At 41.0% G+C, this 19,654-nt stretch overlaps 1 protein-coding gene across 1 annotated transcript in view; it reads left to right on the top strand.

The window, feature by feature from the left end:
* Nucleotides 1-19,654, top strand: part of LOC126236041 (uridine 5'-monophosphate synthase) — a 131,306-nt gene that overhangs the window by 86,313 nt on the left and 25,339 nt on the right. The window contains exon 6 of the mRNA XM_049945075.1: nt 868-1,082. Coding sequence (XP_049801032.1) covers nt 868-1,082 — 215 coding nt within the window. The remainder of the gene's footprint in view (nt 1-867; nt 1,083-19,654) is intronic.

Raw genomic sequence — 19,654 nt, 5'->3', positions numbered from 1 at the left:
TTACAAAGACCTAGCTGATATTCATGGTGCAACCTCAAGACAACTCCAATCCATTTGATAAACATCACTCTATATCAGCAGTTCCAAAAATTTTAAATATCGTGTAAATTCATGTGGGAAATATTCAAAATCCTGATAAATTAAATTCTGCAGTTCATTATAGAGATATGTATTTTAATATACGTGTTGGCACAGTTGTGCTTCAAAGCCTTCAATTATGAACCACACATGCTTCACATTATTAATGTTTGTTGTCCTGTGGTAGTTTACATTGCAGTTAACTAAAAACTTATTTTTATTACAGCCAGAAAGATAATTAAGAATGAACTGTACAGTTATGTGAATACAAGAATACCAAGTTTCTTGATGAGATCCCCTGCATTGTTGGTTTACAACATTTCTTAAATGACAAAGAACTGTTGATATCTATGTGCTGGCCTCAATTTACTTTCAGGAGGTACTGCAGATATACACAAAAATAAATAACAACTCTCATAGCTTTTGAAACCATACGTTACATCATCAAAGGAGAAAAGGGAAAATAATTGAGGGTGCGGAGGAAGGTATTTAGAATCTCGGCTAAGAAGGGACTCGCCTAGTGTCACAAAGGAGCAAGGTAAAGATAAAAGGAAATGTGTGCAAAAATAAGAAGTCAGAGATACTACATGATACAGAAGATGTGAGTGCCTTTTTTACCATATAGCTGATCAGGTGCCCCCACACAGCACTAGTTTCCCTGAACTCCAGGGATAGAAAATTATTCTCCAGCATGTCCCCCCATTCTACCATCATTCTGGACTCAACCTAGGCTAGTGTAACCAGCCCACTTCCTGGTAAAATAATATGCTTCTCTCTCTCCATTTTCAGAAAATTTGCTGACATAGGTCACATAAGTACCTTGCAGTATTCCACTGGAACTCATCACATAGTATCCTGGGCTGATGCAGTGACAGCCCATGCACTACCGGGTGATGGAATACTAAATGGGCTCAAATCTCAGATTGGTGGACGCAAAAGGGGATGTTTTGTAGTTGTGGAAATGAGTTCTGAAGGAAATCTAGCTTCCCAGCAGTATATATCTGGTAAGTTATCAGCGTGAATGTTTGTATTTAAATGTTTGAGACACAGTTCATCTTAGTATCCCTATTCTTACCCTTATCATCCATAAGCTTCTTGTGTAGCCTTCATTTAGAAAGACAAAACTGATTACAGCAAATACAGAAGTGATTATTACGTATTTCAAACACACAGTTAAAGCAGGAACCAAACAGTGAAACTATTTTTATTTGCTTTAGTCTACAGTCATACTTTCATTTTGTCAGATGATTACAAATTTTGTTACCAGGTACCATCATCATGCTATCCTATAATCAAAAACCTCACAGTTCACAGTTAAAATACTTGTTAGGAAACATTTCTAAAATAATTTCCGTATATAGCTAAGATACAGTACCAAGGTGGCAATTCTTCTGTCGTCATCTTCATCTTCATCATCATCATCATCATCATCATCATAATCAAAATCATAATCATTATTTAACAATTTCAGTTTCCTGGGTACTGGTAATGAGACTCTTCCACTTCGTCCTGTTCATGGGGAACATCCTCCTCTGGTCACTAGATCAGCCTTTATAAAGTCCATCCATCAGGTTTGAGGTCTTCCTTGAGGTCTTTCCGCATCCACCTGTCTTTCCAAATTTATTTTGACTGATGTAGTTGGCTCCATTCTCATCACATGCCCGTACCATTGATGTCTGGATCTACATCTACATCCATACTACAAGCCACCTGACAGTGTGTGGCGGAGGGTACCTTGAGTACCTCTATCAGTTCTCCCTTCTATTCCAGTCTCGTATTGTTCGTGGAAAGAGGGATTGTCGGTATGCCTCTGTGTGGGCTCTAATCTCTCTAATTTTATCCTCGTGGTCTCTTCGCGAGATACAGGTAGGAGGGAGCAATATACTGCTTGACTCCTCGGTGAAGGTATGTTCTCGAAACTTCAGCAAAAGCCCGTACCAAGCTACTGAGTGTCTCCTGCAGAGTCTTCCACTGGAGTTTATCTATCATCTCCGTAACGCTTTCGCAGTTACTAAATGATCCTGTAACGAAGCGCGCTGCTCTCCGTTGGATCTTCTCTCTCCCTTCTATCAACCGTATCTGGTACGGATCCCACACTGCTGAGCAGTATTAAAGCAGTGGGCAAACAAGCGTACTCTAACCCACTCCCTTTGTTTTCGGATTGCATTTCCTTAGGATTTTTCCAATGAATCTGTCTGGCATCTGCTTTACCGACAATCAACTTTATTTGATCATTCCATATTAAATCACTCCTAATGCGTAATCCCAGGTAATTGATGGAATTAACTGCTTCCAGTTGCTGACCTGCTATATTGTAGCTAAATGATAAGGGATCTTTCTTTATATGTATTCGCAGCACATTACACTTGTCTACATTGAGATTCAATTGCCATTCCCTGCACCATGCGTCAATTTGCTGCAGATCCTCCTGTATTTCAGTACAATTTTCAGTTGTTACAACCTCTTGATATACCACAGCATCATCTGCAAAAAGCCTCAGTGAACTTCCGATGTCATCCACAAGGTCATTTATGTATATTGTGAATAGCAACGGTCCTACGACTCTCCCCTGCAGCACACCTGAAATCACTCTTACTTCGGAAGTCTTTTTCAAAACCCTTGCTGATTTCTACAGAGTAGATTTCTAGTCTCCAGAAAAGTCATTATACTCGAACATAATACATGTTCCAAAATTCTACAACTGATTGACGTTAGAGATATAGGTCTATAGTTATGCACATCTGTTCGACATCCCTTCTTGAAAATGGGGATGACCTGTGCCCTTTTCCAATCCTTTGGAATGCTACGCTCTTCTAGAGACCTACGGTACACTGCTGCAAGAAGGGGGGCAAGTTCCTTCACGTACTCTGTGTAAAATCAAACTGGTATCCCATCAGGTCCAGCGGCCTTTCCTCTTTTGAGCGATTTTAATTGTTTCTCTATCCCTCTGTTGTCTATTTCGATATTACCATTTTGTCATCTGTGTGACAATCTAGAGAAGGAACTACAGTACAGTCTTCCTCTGTGAAACAGCTTTGGAAAAAGACATTTAGTATTTCAGCCTTTAGTCTGTCATCCTCTGTTTCAGTACCATTTTGGTCATAGCGTCTGGACATTTTGTTTTGATCCACCTACCACTTTGACATAAGACCAGAATTTCTTAGGATTTTCTGCCAAGTCAGTATATAGAACTTTACTTTCAAACTCATTGAACGTCTCTCGCATAGCCCTCCTCACACTACATTTCGCTTCGCGTAATTTTTGTTTATCTGCAAGGCTTTGGCTATGTTTATGTTTGCTGTGAAGTTCCCTTTGCTTCCACAGCAGTCTTCTAACTCGGTTGTTGTACCACAGTGGCTCTTTTCCATCTCTTATGATCTTGCTTGGCGCACACTCATCTAACGCATATTGTATGATGGCTTTGAACCTTGTCCACTGATCCTCAACACTATCTGTACTCGAGACAAAAATGTTGTGTTGAGCCCTCAGGTACTCTGAAATCTGCTTTTTGTCACTTTTGCTAAACAGCAAAATCTTCCTACCTTTTTTAATATTTCTATTTACGGCTGAAATCATTGATGCAGCAACCGCTTTATGATTGCTGATTCCCTGTTCTACGTTAACTGTTTCAAATACACTCCTGGAAATGGAAAAAAGAACACATTGACACCGGTGTGTCAGACCCACCATACTTGCTCCGGACACTGCGAGAGGGCTGTACAAGCAATGATCACACGCACGGCACAGCGGACACACCAGGACCCGCGGTGTTGGCCGTCGAATGGCGCTAGCTGCGCAGCATTTGTGCACCGCCGCCGTCAGTGTCAGCCAGTTTGCCGTGGCATACGGAGCTCCATCGCAGTCTTTAACACTGGTAGCATGCCGCGACAGCGTGGACGTGAACCGTATGTGCAGTTGACGGACTTTGAGCGAGGGCGTATAGTGGGCATGCGGGAGGCCGGGTGGACGTACCGCCGAATTGCTCAACACGTGGGGCGTGAGGTCTCCACAGCACATCGATGTTGTTGCCAGTGGTCGGCGGAAGGTGCACGTGCCCTTCGACCTGGGACCGGACCGCAGCGACGCACGGATGCACGGATGCACGCCAAGACCGTAGGATCCTACGCAGTGCCGTAGGGGACCGCACCGCCACTTCCCAGCAAATTAGTGACACTGTTGCTCCTGGGGTATCGGCGAGGACCATTCACAACCGTCTCCATGAAGCTGGGCTACGGTCCCGCACACCGTTAGGCCGTCTTCCGCTCACGCCCCAACATCGTGCAGCCCACCTCCAGTGGTGTCGCGACAGGCGTGAATTGAGGGACGAATGGAGACGTGTCGTCTTCAGCGATGAGAGTCGCTTCTGCCTTGGTGCCAATGATGGTCGTATGCGTGTTTGGCGCCGTGCAGGTGAGCGCCACAATCAGGACTGCATACGACCGAGGCACACAGGGCCAACACCCGGCATCATGGTGTGGGGAGCGATCTCCTACACTGGCCGTACACCACTGGTGATCGTCGAGGGGACACTGTATAGTGCACGGTACATCCAAACCGTCATCGAACCCATCGTTCTACCATTCCTAGACCGGCAAGGGAACTTGCTGTTCCAACAGGACAATGCACGTCCGCATGTATCCCGTGCCACCCAACGTGCTCTAGAAGGTGTAAGTCAACTACCCTGGCCAGCAAGATCTCCGGATCTGTCCCCCATTGATCATGTTTGGGACTGGATGAAGCGTCGTCTCACGCGGTCTGCACGTCCAGCACGAACGCTGGTCCAACTGAGGCGCCAGGTGGAAATGGCATGGCAAGCCGTTCCACAGGACTACATCCAGCATCTCTACGATCGTCTCCATGGGAGAATAGCAGCCTGCATTGCTGCGAAAGGTGGATATACACTGTACTAGTGCCGACATTGTGCATGCTCTGTTGCCTGTGTCTATGTGCCTGTGGTTCTGTCAGTGTGATCATGTGATGTATCTGACCCCAGGAATGTGTCAATAAAGTTTCCCCTTCCTGGGACAATGAATTCACGGTGTTCTTATTTCAATTTCCAGGAGTGTAGTTCGGGTCTGTTTGTCACCAGAAGGTCTAATATGTTATCGCCGCGAGTCAGCTCTCTGTTTAACTGCTCAAGGTAGTTTTCAGATAAAGCACTTAAAAAAATTTCACTGGATTCTTTGTCCCTTGCCGCGTCTGAGGAGGCGTCTTGTTGGGCCTAGGGAGAGAATTCTCTAACCTAAAAAACCCACATATGCACTCCACACGTACTCCGCTATCCTTGTAGCCGCTTCCCGCGTGTAGTGCATGCCTGACCTATTCAGGGGAACCCCACATTTCTCCAGCCGATAGCGGAGGTCGAGAAATTTGCACTCCAGATCTCCGCAGAATCATCTGAGCCTCTGGTTGAAGCCTTCCACTCGGCTCCAAACCAGAGGACCGCGATTGGTTCTGGAAACGATACTACAAATAGTTAGCTCAGATTCCACCCCGCGAGCCAGGCTTTCCGCCTTCACCAACTCTGCCAACTGCCTGTATGAACTGAGGATGACCTCTGAATCCAGACGGCAGGAGTCATTGGTGCAGACATGAGCAACAATTTGCAGTTGGGTGCAAGCAGACAGAGTGAACACTGGCCTTCTTCCCCGACCTTTCCGCTATTTCCCTAAGGGGCTCCATCACCCATCTAACGTTGGATCTCCCAATCACTAATAAACCCCTCCCCCCATGTGCCTGCTCGGACCTTGCCAATTCGATTTAATAGGGATGTCTTTATTCCGTCTTCTTTCCTCATCTCCTCATTCCTTAACTTGTCCATCTTGGTCTTCTGGATGGTGGATCTAAGAAATTTCTTCTCTGATGCTTGCAGCCTTGATGATGATCTTTTTGTGAGGTTACATGTTTTGATATCATAGGTAAATACTGATATGAAATAGCCATTAAACATCATCAGTTTGGCTGGTTTTGGAATAAAGTCATCCCATAAAAGTTATATTGCTTGTTGGTAGAATTCGGATCCTTTTTGCACTGTGGTGGTGATTTCATTTCTGTCCAAATTATCACTGGAGATTACACTTCCAAGGTAAGAAAACTGTCCATACACACTACTTGGTGTGGTCTCCTAGTTTTACACTTGCTGGTTGTCCATCTCTGTTGACTGCCATCACCACTGTCTTGGTCTTACTGATATTGAGGCTATATTTCTGGAACTGAGATTTCCATTCAACCAGTCTGATCTGTTCTTCCTCGTCAGTTTCACCCCATGTCATGATGTCATCAATAAAGGCAAATGCATTCAGTTCATGTGAACTCTCATTGACATTCTTCATTATAGTATCCATAACAGTGATGAATGGTAGTGGTGTCATTACACTTCCTTGCTAAACTCCACTCCTGGTCTCAAACCACGATGATCATTCTTCCCCAATTTGTACACAGCTAGTACAGTCTTTGTACATCATCTGAATTTTTCTTATTAGTCCTTTAGGCACATTCTTTTTCCTCAGGCATTTCCAGATCTTATCTCTTATAACACTATCATAGGCTTTTTCTATATCCAGGAATGCAATGACCAGATTCTTGCCTTTCTCCCAATACTTTTCCATCAAAATGCGGGTGCTAAAAATTAGATCTATTGTTGATCTGTTACTTCTGAAGCCATATTGTTCCTTCTCCAGTTGTGTTTCTATGATAGTTCTCAGGCTCTTTTCCATGATCTTCTCAAGTATTTTCAGCCCATGAGACAATAGGGTTATTCCACTATAGTCTTCTGTAAAACCTGTAATTCTCAGAGAATTACATTGTACTTGGAAAAATTGGAGAAATTTCAGGAATTTTGAAAAATCTCATGGAATTCTGTATTTTTAACCTAACATTAGAATTTAATTTTATATAGGTTTATAAGTCACAAATTGTAGAATACATAATATTTCAAAGTGTGTTTGTTATTTGAATATTATTCCATATAAATTATTAATGTTTAAAACATGCCATTAAACTACAGCTGAGAGGAAAGAAATCATTTCTGTGAGATGCTCAACGCCCCCTCCCCACTCCTGCTCATCGTTAATTTCTCAGCGGTTTAAGACGTAATCTTGTTTCAGCGTTTAATTAGCACCCTGAGTACAAAGTGAGCCTAAAATACAGGCAGTCCCTTTCCTTACTCTACAGTCCTCCCCCCACCTCACCCCACCCCACCCACCCCCATTCTCATTCCTCTCTCCTGTGCATTTCATAACTTATACATCATCTGTTATGATGTGCAAATGTATGTTATTTAGTGTGACATACCCCATTATTAACTACGTTTTGAGTCATTGATGCACGGATTGAATTTAAGATGATAGACACTCCTTGCTAAAGTAGCAATAATGGTAGAAATTTTAAAAACACTCAACTTACTGTTTTAAGCTGCAAAGGCACAAGCAAACTATGAATGAATGTAGAGTGAGTTACTGATTGTCAAGTGTTATAAACAGAATTCAGAGTTAATATTGAATTTGCATGACAGAAGAGGCTTACATTTACACCACGAAATGATAATACGGATCGCTGGTTCGATATTTCTGGGCTTCCCATAAAACACTATAAGACTCATTGATGTAGCCTCTTAAAACTGCATGTAGCATACAAGAAATGGCTTTCATTATCATGGTTGATTTGTGCTGCGTGATGCCACCCATGAGGTTCATCAAATACATGGACACATCTGGGATAAACAGGAAACTGGAATTGCTGCCAAAGATGGTCAGCTGACAGTTGCAGAATGTTGCATTGCCAAACTGCACCACTATGCTGGCTAATCTTTTCAGTACAAATAATTTTAATTGATCAATAAGTTGTGCTATTGTTGTGAACAATATCGACCTGGCTAGATCAATGATTTATAGAGGAATGCACTGTGTGTAAATGGTTGATGAAAAAATTAGCAATTTAGATGCTTAGTTTTTTGCTTAGTGTTTTATTATAGTGGGGTTTGTTTTGTCCATTATGTGTCATTAATTTTTGCATTCCATGTATTATGTGATGTCGTATTTTTTATACATACTTTACATTGTGCTTTTTAAAAGCTCTGTATGTAGGGGGCTTCTTTGTCCCTACTGGTGGCAGTTTACATTATGTAACACGTAGCATTAATATTTATTTGGGTAAGTGACTTTGAGATGTGAGTGCTGGGGTAATGGACTGCCTAATTTTAAGATTGCACTTCGTACTGTGTGTGTTCTTGGAGTCTTTTGCTTTGTCATGCCTCAATAAAATCTTGTCAATTTGCAAGCCGTTTGACTCGACCTTTTGATAGTTGTCTCTGCCATTATTGACAGGAGTTAAAAATCACTGACTGCATGCACTGGTGCGGTGTTCTGCTACGGTAATGTCTATAGCCTTCCGGAGAAGGCCAGAGTGATGCACACTCGGAAAACAATTTGGGCTGCTCCCAGCAGGTCCATCCTGCCGTGGGACCAAGTAATGTCAGATGGTGTGAGAGGCCAGTGCCATGCTTAAAACTGCCTCTCCTGCGGCCCTACAATCATCAAGCCTCTGTCTCTGCTTTTGCTCAATGTCCAAAGCCCATCCCCCCTGCCCTGCTAGGTGTGTACCCCTGGTCTCTGTTAAAATTGTTGCTGTTCGTTCTAATATCACCTGTGCCTTTTGTACCAGAATCCAAATATATTGATGTTTGATCAAAAACTCTTGTTTTTTTTTTTCAAATTGTGTTTTATGCCCATTTTCTGGACAATTTTCAGCCATGGCTGATTTCTCCAGTTCCCGTTCTTTAATATGTGGTGAGTGCTCTGCACAACACTCAGCAAAAGTGCAAATAGTTAAATCAGTGTAAATGCTACCACATGCACAGCAGACTCCATACTCACCAGGAGCTCGAAGACCTCTATAAACATGGAGTAACATCTCTCTTATCTTGGAGGCAGGCCAGGACACAGTCTCAGTACATGTCGATTCAGCATGCATCCTATCTTGCTAGTAGCTGCTGCACAGTATGAATGCAATGTATCTGGCTTGGCCCCCTCCACCTGTTTGAGTTTCTTTCATTGGTGACACCTGAAAGCTTCTGCAGTTGCTGTAGCCATTTTCTCTGAACATGCGCTTCAGATGCTGAAATGCAGACTCGAGATGGTCATTGTCAGAAATAATATTTGCCCTGTGTACTAACTTGTTGAAGACCGCTTTCTTATGTACAGGGTGGTGAAAACTATTGGTGTTTAAGTACTGATCAATGTGCATAGTCTTCCTGTATAATGAACGACCAAGCTAGCCTCCTCCCTACTGTTCAGCTAAAACGTCAAAGAATGGAAGCTCCACAACCCTCGTGAACTTGACCACATGTACAGTGTCCATCCCAATATGTAATTTACTGTGAATTTCAGCATTTGAAGCTCATATTCAGAGAAACCAGTTACAGCAAGGGAGAAATTGCAAGAGACCCCCATGAACTGGTGGAAGAGGCCAAGTTGGCTGCATTCTGTCCGTACCTGCAGGTACTAGCAAGATAGGCTCCATGATGAACAGATATAGACAGAGAGTGGTTCAAATGGCTCTGAGCACTATGGGACGTAACTTCTAAGGTCATCAGTCCCCTAGAACTTAGAACTACTTAAACCTAATTAACCTAAGGACATCATACACATCCGTGCCCGAGGCAGGATTCGAACCTGCGACCGTAGCGGTCGCGCGGTTCCAGACTGTAGCGCCTTTAACCGCTTGGCCACTCCGGCCGGCACAGAGTGGTGTTTTGGCCTGCATCCAAGATAAGATATGTTATACCCCATTAAAGACAACTTAGGTGTTCAGTTCCTGGCGTGTATGGTGTCCTTTGTGAATGTGGTTGCATGTGCATAGAACAAACTGTTGGCACTGACGTTGAGCATTGTGCAGAGCACTTGTGACATATTAAACATCGGGAACTGGAGAAGTCAGTCGTGGCCAAAAATCAACCAGAAAAAAAAGTATAAATTACAGTTTGAAAAGGCAAACATCAGACTATCAGCATTGTGTTACAAAAGAAAAGGACAGCATTTTTTTAAACAAAAATAAAATAAAAGAAGCAATAATTTTAACAGATACTGGGCTTTGGACATTGAGTGAAAGCAGAGACAGAGCCTTGATGATGCTTGCAGGGATGCAGGATAGACAGTTTCAAACATGGTGCTGGCCTCTCACGTCATCTGGCATTATTGGTCTCATGGTGGGATGGAGCTGCTAGATGCTTGTTCAGTGCAAAAATTAACACAAAATGTGGGGTTTATAAGATTACATGCAAGGAGTGTCAATCTTGCTACACTGGACAGATGTGGAGGTCAATCTGCACCAGGCTTAAAGAACATCATACAAGCTGGAGATTGAAGAAGACTGATTTCAACCTTTGCGGAACATTGCTTTAACAAAAACCACAAATACATAATAGAAGTAGAAGTCTTACATACTGAGGAGAAGGGGTTAAACTAAGCCAGTTAGAGATTCTATAAATTAAAAACAGGTGTGTATATCCCCACAATTCTTCTAAACGAGCAAACCCAATTCAGTTATTCGCCTCTTTTAGGTAATTTCACATGATAGAAGTAAAACTGTGGACTTCGGTCTATCAGTAGATAAAAAGTTCTCATCTGATGCATAACTTTATTCCTAAGTATGTTTAGTCATATTAGTGTAATTGCTGAATTGTGTAATTCCATGTGTAATTTGTCAAAAACTGTCATTGAAGTATTTTTACATTAAGTCAAGGATTGATGGATTAAGAAGTTGTGATGTCTTTCCTTGCCTTATCATGTTTATCTCTGTGTTATGAGCTTTGGAATCAGTAAAGTATTTGAAAATGGGCTTAAAACTCAATCTAGGTCATGCAGTAAACATAATAAAATCTGTGAAATAAGGCAAGTTAATTTACAATGGTTCACCAAGCATCCCCAGTTGTTACAATTAAAATGATATTGTCGTACTTATTGCTCAAAGAAAACACTGAAGAAGAAGAAGACGACATTCTACACCAACAGTTACATAATGGAAAAGCTGAACACATCTCATATTTTGGACAAAGTTGGGCAGAAGATTCTTTATGATGTGTATCAATCATCACTTATTAAATGAATATGATTCATATTACATAATATGTTGGAGTGAAATTATAGGTCTGGGCCTAATCCAAAACATCAGTCGGCCTACAGGCTTCATTTAAAGCAATGCTATGTGTTACTTTCCAGTTGAAAACATGAATGAAACTTCCTTCAGTGATGCGTACATTGAAACTCCTGCAGTGTGTTAAATAACAGCTGCTTATGTTGAAAGCGAAGGTGATTTATTAGTCTGGTCCCAGAAAAGAAAAATTAAGGAGTAAAATAAAATTGCTACAAGAAAGAACCAATATTTACAACCAGCTTCATTGTCATCTGAAGCAAAGAGAAGTGGCTGTTCACAGCTTTCACATGTGAACAGTAAATTAATTTAAAAGCTCATGTGATAAGGTTTTAACTAAAGATTAATAAACTATTGTTCCACTGAGTGATTGAATATTTGATTGTTTTATTAATCTTTTCATCATCTTTGTAATAGTTACAAACTGATATTGGACAAATCAATTTTTGTGAGATGATGTGGTGAAGAATTTGTAGCACATCTTGACTAGGAGAAGGGATCGGTTGGTAGGACACGTTCTGAGGCATCAAAGGATCACCAATTTAGTATTAGAGGAAAGTGTGGAGGGTAAAAATCATAGAGGGAGGCCAAGAGATGAATATTGTAAGCAGATTCAGTAGGATGTAGGTTGCAGTAGTTATTTGGAGATGAAGAGGCTTGCACAGGATAGAGTAGCATGGAGAGCTGCATCAAATCAGTCCCTGGACTGAAGACAACAACAATGATGTGGTGAGACAACATGAAATAATGTGATGATTATGAATTCTATACCTGCTATAATAGAAGTAAGTTTATGTACATAAAACTGTGAGCAAATGTATACATATACACATGCTCTTCTGAAGGACTTGACAGTTTTCTAGTTAAAAAAGCAAGAGGATTTTTACCACAACAGTTAATCTTATTAATTAAAAATGTAGAGTAATGTTTACAGTTTTTGTGGCATCTTCATGAGTGTAGTTTATATAGCTTTTGCATTTGGCCAAAAGACACAAATTTAAAGATTAGAAAATATTTACAATTTATATGACATACACCTACACTGATTATGTTAATGACTACAGTGTTCTACAGGAGCTTGTCCAGATTTCAGAAGCAGCTAGCTTCACTAGCTTCTATACAGTTTAAGATTGTATATATTCATCGACACTATAATGCAATTTAATTAAGATACATTTTTAGAGCCATTTTAAAATTCCTTAAATTTTTTTTGTCTAGCCATTTTAAAATTCCTTAAATTTTTTTTTGTCTTAATATGTTGTGATAACCAGTTGTAAAGTTTTTTTCCTGCTAGTTGAGACCTGTCTTGTCTTAAGTTTTGTTTTTGCATATTCAGTATGCAGTTCCATTTTCTGTCAAGTGTCATAGTTCAAAGTAATAGCAGAAGATGGTACTGAAAGCATGAAACTTTTCATTTGTGTCTGCAGTGTTGTAAACTTCTTCCCACTTTTCCCTAGTTAGGAAATGGAATGGAAATGAAGTCGCATGCTTCTTGACAGAGAGTAAGAGAACGATGCGGGAAATCCGCGCCACCGTACTAGGCAAGGTCTTAATGGAGGTGGTTTGCCGTTGTCTTCCTCCGACTGTAATGGGATGAATGATCATTATGAAGATGACACAACACTGTCATCTCGGGGCAGGTGAAGATCCCTGACTCCGCTAGGAATTGAACCCGGGACCCCGTGCTCGAGAAGCAAGAATGCTACCACGAGACCATGACTGGTGGACAGTTAGTAAATACAGAAAGGAATTTATATTTTGTTCATTGTAGCTTTCATAAAAGTTTTTATTTAATTGGCTAGATTAGTTCTGTTTCATAAGAATGTCCATTTCGAGCCATAGTAGTAAGCAGCTATCATTTCATGTTTATTCAGTTTCGGTATGGTTTCAAGCATAATGCTTGGCTTCATACAAATTAAAGGAACCATCCTCAACTTTCCCTGCTGTATAGTCTCTATTCTCCAGTTTGGTAGTATTTGTATTCTCATAATACAAAAAAATGCTGTGTACATGTTACTGCCCATCACTGAGCTTTCCAAGATGCGATCCCCCACTGCCCCCTCCCATGGGGGGACTTTATCACTCCAAGGAGTGATAAATTTTACATTGTAACTGTCACATAACATGAAAAAAGTGTATTTATAACCACGAAATCCAGGATTTTTCCACCCTTTGTCCGTGTATACACCCTGTATAAGCAGAACACCATGCCAGCCCAGATAGTCAGTAATTTTTAACTCCTGATGATGATGATGATGGAGAGACAGCTATTGAGGGATCAAGTGTTTTATTCAACATGTAGACAGAGAAGATTTTATTGAACTTTGTATCATACTTTAAATATGACTGCCATACAGAAAAACTATAAATGTTTCCAAATATTTTAGCGCCTTTGATTAAGAAGTACCCTGATGATGCCACCAGATACTGAAACCCATTAGGCATTACACAAAATGAAAGTAAGACTGTAGGCTGAACAAACAATTTTTTTCTGAGAAGTGACAATGCAGCGGCTCCCCATTTCTTCATTTTAGGCCACAAATAGGGCAAGAACACCTCATAATACTAGTATATTGACCAGTTCCCCTTATCCATTTTAAATAATGTAAATGTTATGTAACTAGGGCCTCCCGTCGGGTAGACCGTTCGCTGGGTGCAAGTCTTTCGATTTGATGCCACTTTGGCGACTTGCACGTTGACTTTTCCATTGTATGGAGCGTAATCTATTGAGCTTATTGTAGATTCTTTCTCATACTGCTCTCTTTTTTCCTCCCCGTCTTCCACGGAGGAGGAGGCTAGGATGCGGGGAATGTGAGACTTGAGAGCATTTTATAGCCATTTATAACCTACGCTGTTCTGAGCTATTGTTTTTGAGAAAAAGATTAATTTGATGTGATCTGTGAAACAGCTATTTAAATGGGTTTTGTTGAGCAGAAAACCCTTGACTTTTCTTTTGTTGTGAACAACTGCTACATTTTTGCACAACATATCATTCTTTAGTGACTTTAGTCAACTCTGAGTGACACATTATTTTACCTTTGTTTAGGTTGTAAATAATTTAGGCGACCACTCACTGACTAGTAAACGTTCAGGTTCTGTGGAAAGGTCTTGTACAAAAATTGGTTTGGGGGGTATGACTTACAGGGCAGAGTTGGTTTTGTAGAAGAATGAATGAGTATATTACACTAAGGAGCTAGTAGTGTATTGTCTGACAAATGGCAAGATGTACCTAAAGCAACTATGGTGGCTTTTTTAACTGAAAGTTGATGTACAGCCATTACAATCGGTTATTGTGAATAAATGAACGTTTGGTGATACCAGTTGGTAAAGGTGTAAACCAATGAGAATGAATCTGTTCATTTTAATATTACTATGTACAGTCTTAGACAATAAAACTGACAGCCGGCCGGCCGCCACCGAGACTAAGTCCGAGTCATTCACTTAAGGTGGCCAATAAAACTGACCGCCCCTGACAACTCTAAGTCCGGCCATATGCACAATCTGGCAACACTGTAAGATGCGGAAGTGTTAGGAGGAAGTATTGTCTACTTCCGAGACGTTGTCGGACTATGTGAGCCCGTGGTCTATTGGCAAGCGTCGTGCGTTCTAAGCTTACAGTCGCCTGTTCGCGTCCAACTGTTTTTTTTTTTTTCCACAGTCGGTCTAAAGTTATGAGTCTGACTGAACATCAAAGATAATTCGCTTAACATTCTACCCACCAGCAATAACAAGTATTCCAGAAACAATTCCGCAGGACAGCTCGTGGCTGCGTCGCGATCATAACAGCTTACGCTCGAGCGTTTCCTCGCGCTGCAGCGGCTACCGGCCACCGGCCAGGCGCCACCCGCCGCCTGAAATCCGGCACCGCTCAGGTGAACGCGGCGCGACGCTGTCAGTGTATGTATCAACTGTCATTTTCGAATTTGAAGTTCTAGTTATCATCTTGCAGTTAAGCATTGGATTTTGCATACTTGAGAATCATGAACTACAGTTAAGCATTGTAAAATTGAGTCACAAGCGGAAATAGGTGTAACATCTGCAACGCAACGTTTACTTTTGGTATAACAGAGGGGTGAATGCAGAGGAGGCAGCTAGAAAGATTTGAATTGTGTGTGGAGCGAGTGCTTTTGGGAAAAATACGCCAGAAAAAGATATTCTTGTTTCAACAAAGATCGTTCTGGCATCAATGATTTTCCACATTAAGCAAGTCTCGACTACTGATATATGTGATAGATTACCATTTTACCATCATGCGACATTTGCATTCAACAGGCAAAGTTCAGAAGTCTGGTGTACGAGTACTACATGCTCTAATTCGAAACAACAAAAATCAACGGAGTGACTATTATTGAACGTCATCAGGTCGCTCATTGAGCATTCGTATGCAGTACTGTAACTGGTGACGTGTTATGATGCCTTTATCATTAACTTCCTAAGAAGAAATGAAAGGCTGAGCCCCTCCAAAAGACAAACTCGAGCAAAGAGTAGTGTGAACATAATATTTTATATCTGATAGCTCCAAAAGTGAGTTTTGGGCTACGAATTCTACCAAAACACAGCTGGAATTTGTTGCCAACAACTGAGACACCTTTCGGTCTCAGCGTAAGAAAATCTAGCAACACAACTACATCACATGTTCTACTGCATGATAACGCACTTCTTGATTTGAGAAACAAAACTATCCAGGAGATTGAAATTAAAGTCGTCTCTCAGGCACTTGTATTGATAGAGAAGTCCTCTCTCAAGCACTTGTCCCTCTCGTCATATATTCGTTAAGCTTTACCTTTCCCGCTCTTGATCGATCAACCATCGACGCAATTCATTTCTAGACGAAAATACTCTTAAAACTACTCTGGTATAATTATATCGTTGAAACCAGTAGGTTTCTACTGGCGTAGAATTTGTAAACAACTTTAGCATTGTCAGATCGTTTTAGATATCGTGAAAGAAAATTCTTTTGCTGATTAATTTCTCATTGATGATTACTGTTGGGTTTAGTAAACTATCGGAAAATCCAATTAAAATATTCACTGTACTAATACAAAATAAATTCAGCTTACTACAGAAACATCACGACGGCAGACTATCTTAATAAAGCATTAAGTATCTGTGAGACGATTGAGCGTATTTTAACACGAATTAGTAGGACATTACCGACTTTTGACTTCGAAAAGATCCGTATTTACTTCATTTCCTGTATCATCCGCTATTATTATGAAAAGTGGCATTTCATAGATATAATTATGTATTCACAACAACAAAAAATATGTCGTCATTATGAATTTGGCAGTACCGTAAGGTTTTCGCTCTGACACTAAGGGTTACTGAAAGTAGCAAGGCGCGTTGTCTTACGATTCCCTTATTGCGTTTGTATCTGCCTGCTTGTAGCTCTGCTACAAAAGAATTAAAAATCTGGCTTTCAGCGAGTCTCGAAAGGCGAACGAAAGCAGCTTGCACCTGGTAGCCAAACATGTTTCTTGGGAACAGGCTACTTCCTAAGTGGGAAGACATTCTTTTGTGGTTGAATTGTTGGCAAATGTCAGTCAGACGTGTGCTGTTGGTCTAAGCGTTTCGGTGTGTTGAATTTGTACCAATGATTTTTCTACAGGTTTTTTCTGTCCCAAATAGAGTGTTGAAGCCTCCCATTAGTATTTTCACGTCATCTTGGCAAATTTTGCTCATAGTATTTTCGAGTGTGTTCCACAATTTTTCGACATTTTCGGTGTTTTCCTTATTTTCGATGTTGGTGGGGGCATGTGCATTTATGAGTGTATATTTTTTATAGGGGCTCTGAATGAGCATAGTCATAACTCGATTGTTGATGGGTGTGATTTCTTCGACAGAGTTGTTGATAGATCTGTGTTCAAGAAATGCAATGCCGAGGATTGGTGCGAGTTTCGCTACCTTTTGTTGTATTTTGAAGATGCCATGGTTTCCGTAATGCAAGTTTTAATTGTCAATTAATCGTGGTTCTTGAAGAGCAAGGATGAGAATTTTTTGGCGGACGATTTCTTTTGTGAGATTATTTAGGTTTCTTGTTTGGATCAATGTATCGATGTTTAGTTTTCAAATGAATGTTTTCTGCTTGTAGGGAAATTTACCAGAGATCTTCGATATTCTCTGCCGTGCTAACCTGGACTCCCCAGAGTGCGAAAATCCAACTGCCGCCTATCAGTGGCCAGGTTGTGTACCACCTGGGGTAAAGTTACCTTTGCTTGCATAGTTCATGTTTTCTTGTGTTTCATTGGTTTGGCCTGGGTGATACCAGGACCGGACAGGACCAGAGGGTGTTGAAGCCTTTGGAAGCAAATATTTTCAGCCAAGCTCATTGAGCTAACAGACGGTGACCAGAGTAGCGGTGATTTTCACTCAGATGTGTCTGGATTTTGGGTTCAACGGATTGAGTAGCCGTTCAGGATTGTGTTAGTATTTGGTTCACCACAAGTATTTGATTTCCACGGTACCATCCATATGGGGGAGGGTTTCCTCTATCGGCCACACGGGATTTTTATTATTATTGTCATTATTATGTCATCAGCAAATCCGATATGGTGTATCTTCCCTCCACTGAAATAGATGTGTGTTGTTCGATTCAGTATTTCCATCACATAAACATGGTTTATAATTACGTTACATTGCTGCTAGTAGACATATTTCTCACTTTTTCTTAGACAGTTGCTAGCTGTTACCCCATCATAGGAATTTATGTGCGCAGCATTGTTGCAATACAGACGTTCAAATTATCCGATTTCTGTAATTTCATTTCGATACAAGATCGTCCTAATCGGATTCAGCCAGTCAGTCTTAATGTGGCTATCCGACTACGACGCTCATCATATGATAGACTGGGTGAACCACATTCTTAATCGGACTGTTGAATCCAGATCACTTATCTATGACAGGGAATGAATTCTTAACCACTGTGCTTATTACAAATACGTTATTTAAATATAAATATATGAACTAACGACATAACAATGTATTTACAGGAGCAGAGACCCATCCATCATAGTAGAGCAGTGCGAGATTGGTTTAGGGCCAAGAGAGGATGAAGCTGTAGCCGTTTGTTCCATGATCACCGAACATCAACCAGATAGAGAATATGTGGGCAGAGGTAACAAGGTCATTGCCATGTGTCCCTACAAATGCAAGCGACCTTTGGAAGAATATAGAAAACGTATGGTGGGAAGTAAACCATCACGCTACACCGTCGACGACTTAATGAAATCAATTTCCCTACGCCCTCGAGAAATCTTACGTAATGATCGTGGGTGGGTTGGTTACTAAAAGTATACTCGTCCACAAAGCCCATGTGGACAGTTATCTGATAATCGGTCAAGCTTTGCTTTGTCGCAGCCCTTTAGCATACATCAAGTCCATTTACTTTCAGTCCCCTCCTTACAATTCTTGCAGTGCAAGGTAATTGAAAAATCTCATCCACTCGACGCCAACTGAGGAACTGACTGGTGCATGTGTTGTTCAACACACAGTAGTTGTCACCCTCACAGGAATCAATGACTGTGTGTGTGTGTGTGTGTGTGTGTTTTCGTGTTAACGTACGATGTGAATCAATACTATTAACATTAGAGAGACAACCAACAATAAATATTGCATCAAATATGACTGTAAAGTATTTTAATGCGATGGGAAGCTACAAACTGAATTTTTACCCATCCCATGTCCTGCGTATTCCGTTAAGTAAGATCTATTAACTCCATAGTATCGTTAGCAGAGACAGTGCGCTCTTGTTGTCGAGGCTCGCGACAAGTGCAGCGATTAGCAGTGCCCAATGCCGCCGCGATTTGTTTATGTTGGCTGAGCGTGGACACTGCAGCAGACGCTTCGCCCTAAACAGAAAGAAATCACCTTGGCTCTGACTCCAGTGAGCGGATATCACTGCCTGCGTGTTCTTATAGTAACCAACGTGAGACTCTACTCACAGGTGCCATGGAGCAATTGCAACGAGTATCATGTCATTAGTCATCAGAATATTAACCAGTGATGAAACGTCCACTCTATTTGAATCCCAAGACAATAGGAACCTTGTCACAAAGGAATGTGAGGTGATATCAAAACTTATCCAACATACAAAAATTAACTGCAGGGCTTTCATGTTTGCAGTAATAGCACACAAGGAAATATTATGTCTTGGAAGCGTATATTTCATTTCCTCTTCTCATATTAACGCCCTTGTTTTAATATGAAGTGAGAAAATAAACACGAAAAACTAAAGTTCCTGAGAAGCATATAAGTCATTTCCTCGTCTCATATCACAACTTTTGTTTTAGTATGAAGTAAAAAAATAAACAGTTTAGAGTTCTGAAGCATAATATGACACCAGATTCTTATCGTAGGCGCTATCGGAAACGCCAAAAGCAGGGAGCTGTCCATTCTTTCGTCCAACAGTCTGTTTCCTTTCATGTATTTA

Source organism: Schistocerca nitens, chromosome 2 (assembly GCF_023898315.1).
Source record: "Schistocerca nitens isolate TAMUIC-IGC-003100 chromosome 2, iqSchNite1.1, whole genome shotgun sequence".
Lineage (NCBI taxonomy): Eukaryota > Metazoa > Arthropoda > Insecta > Orthoptera > Acrididae > Schistocerca > Schistocerca nitens.
This window is presented reverse-complemented; position numbering and strand designations above follow the sequence as displayed.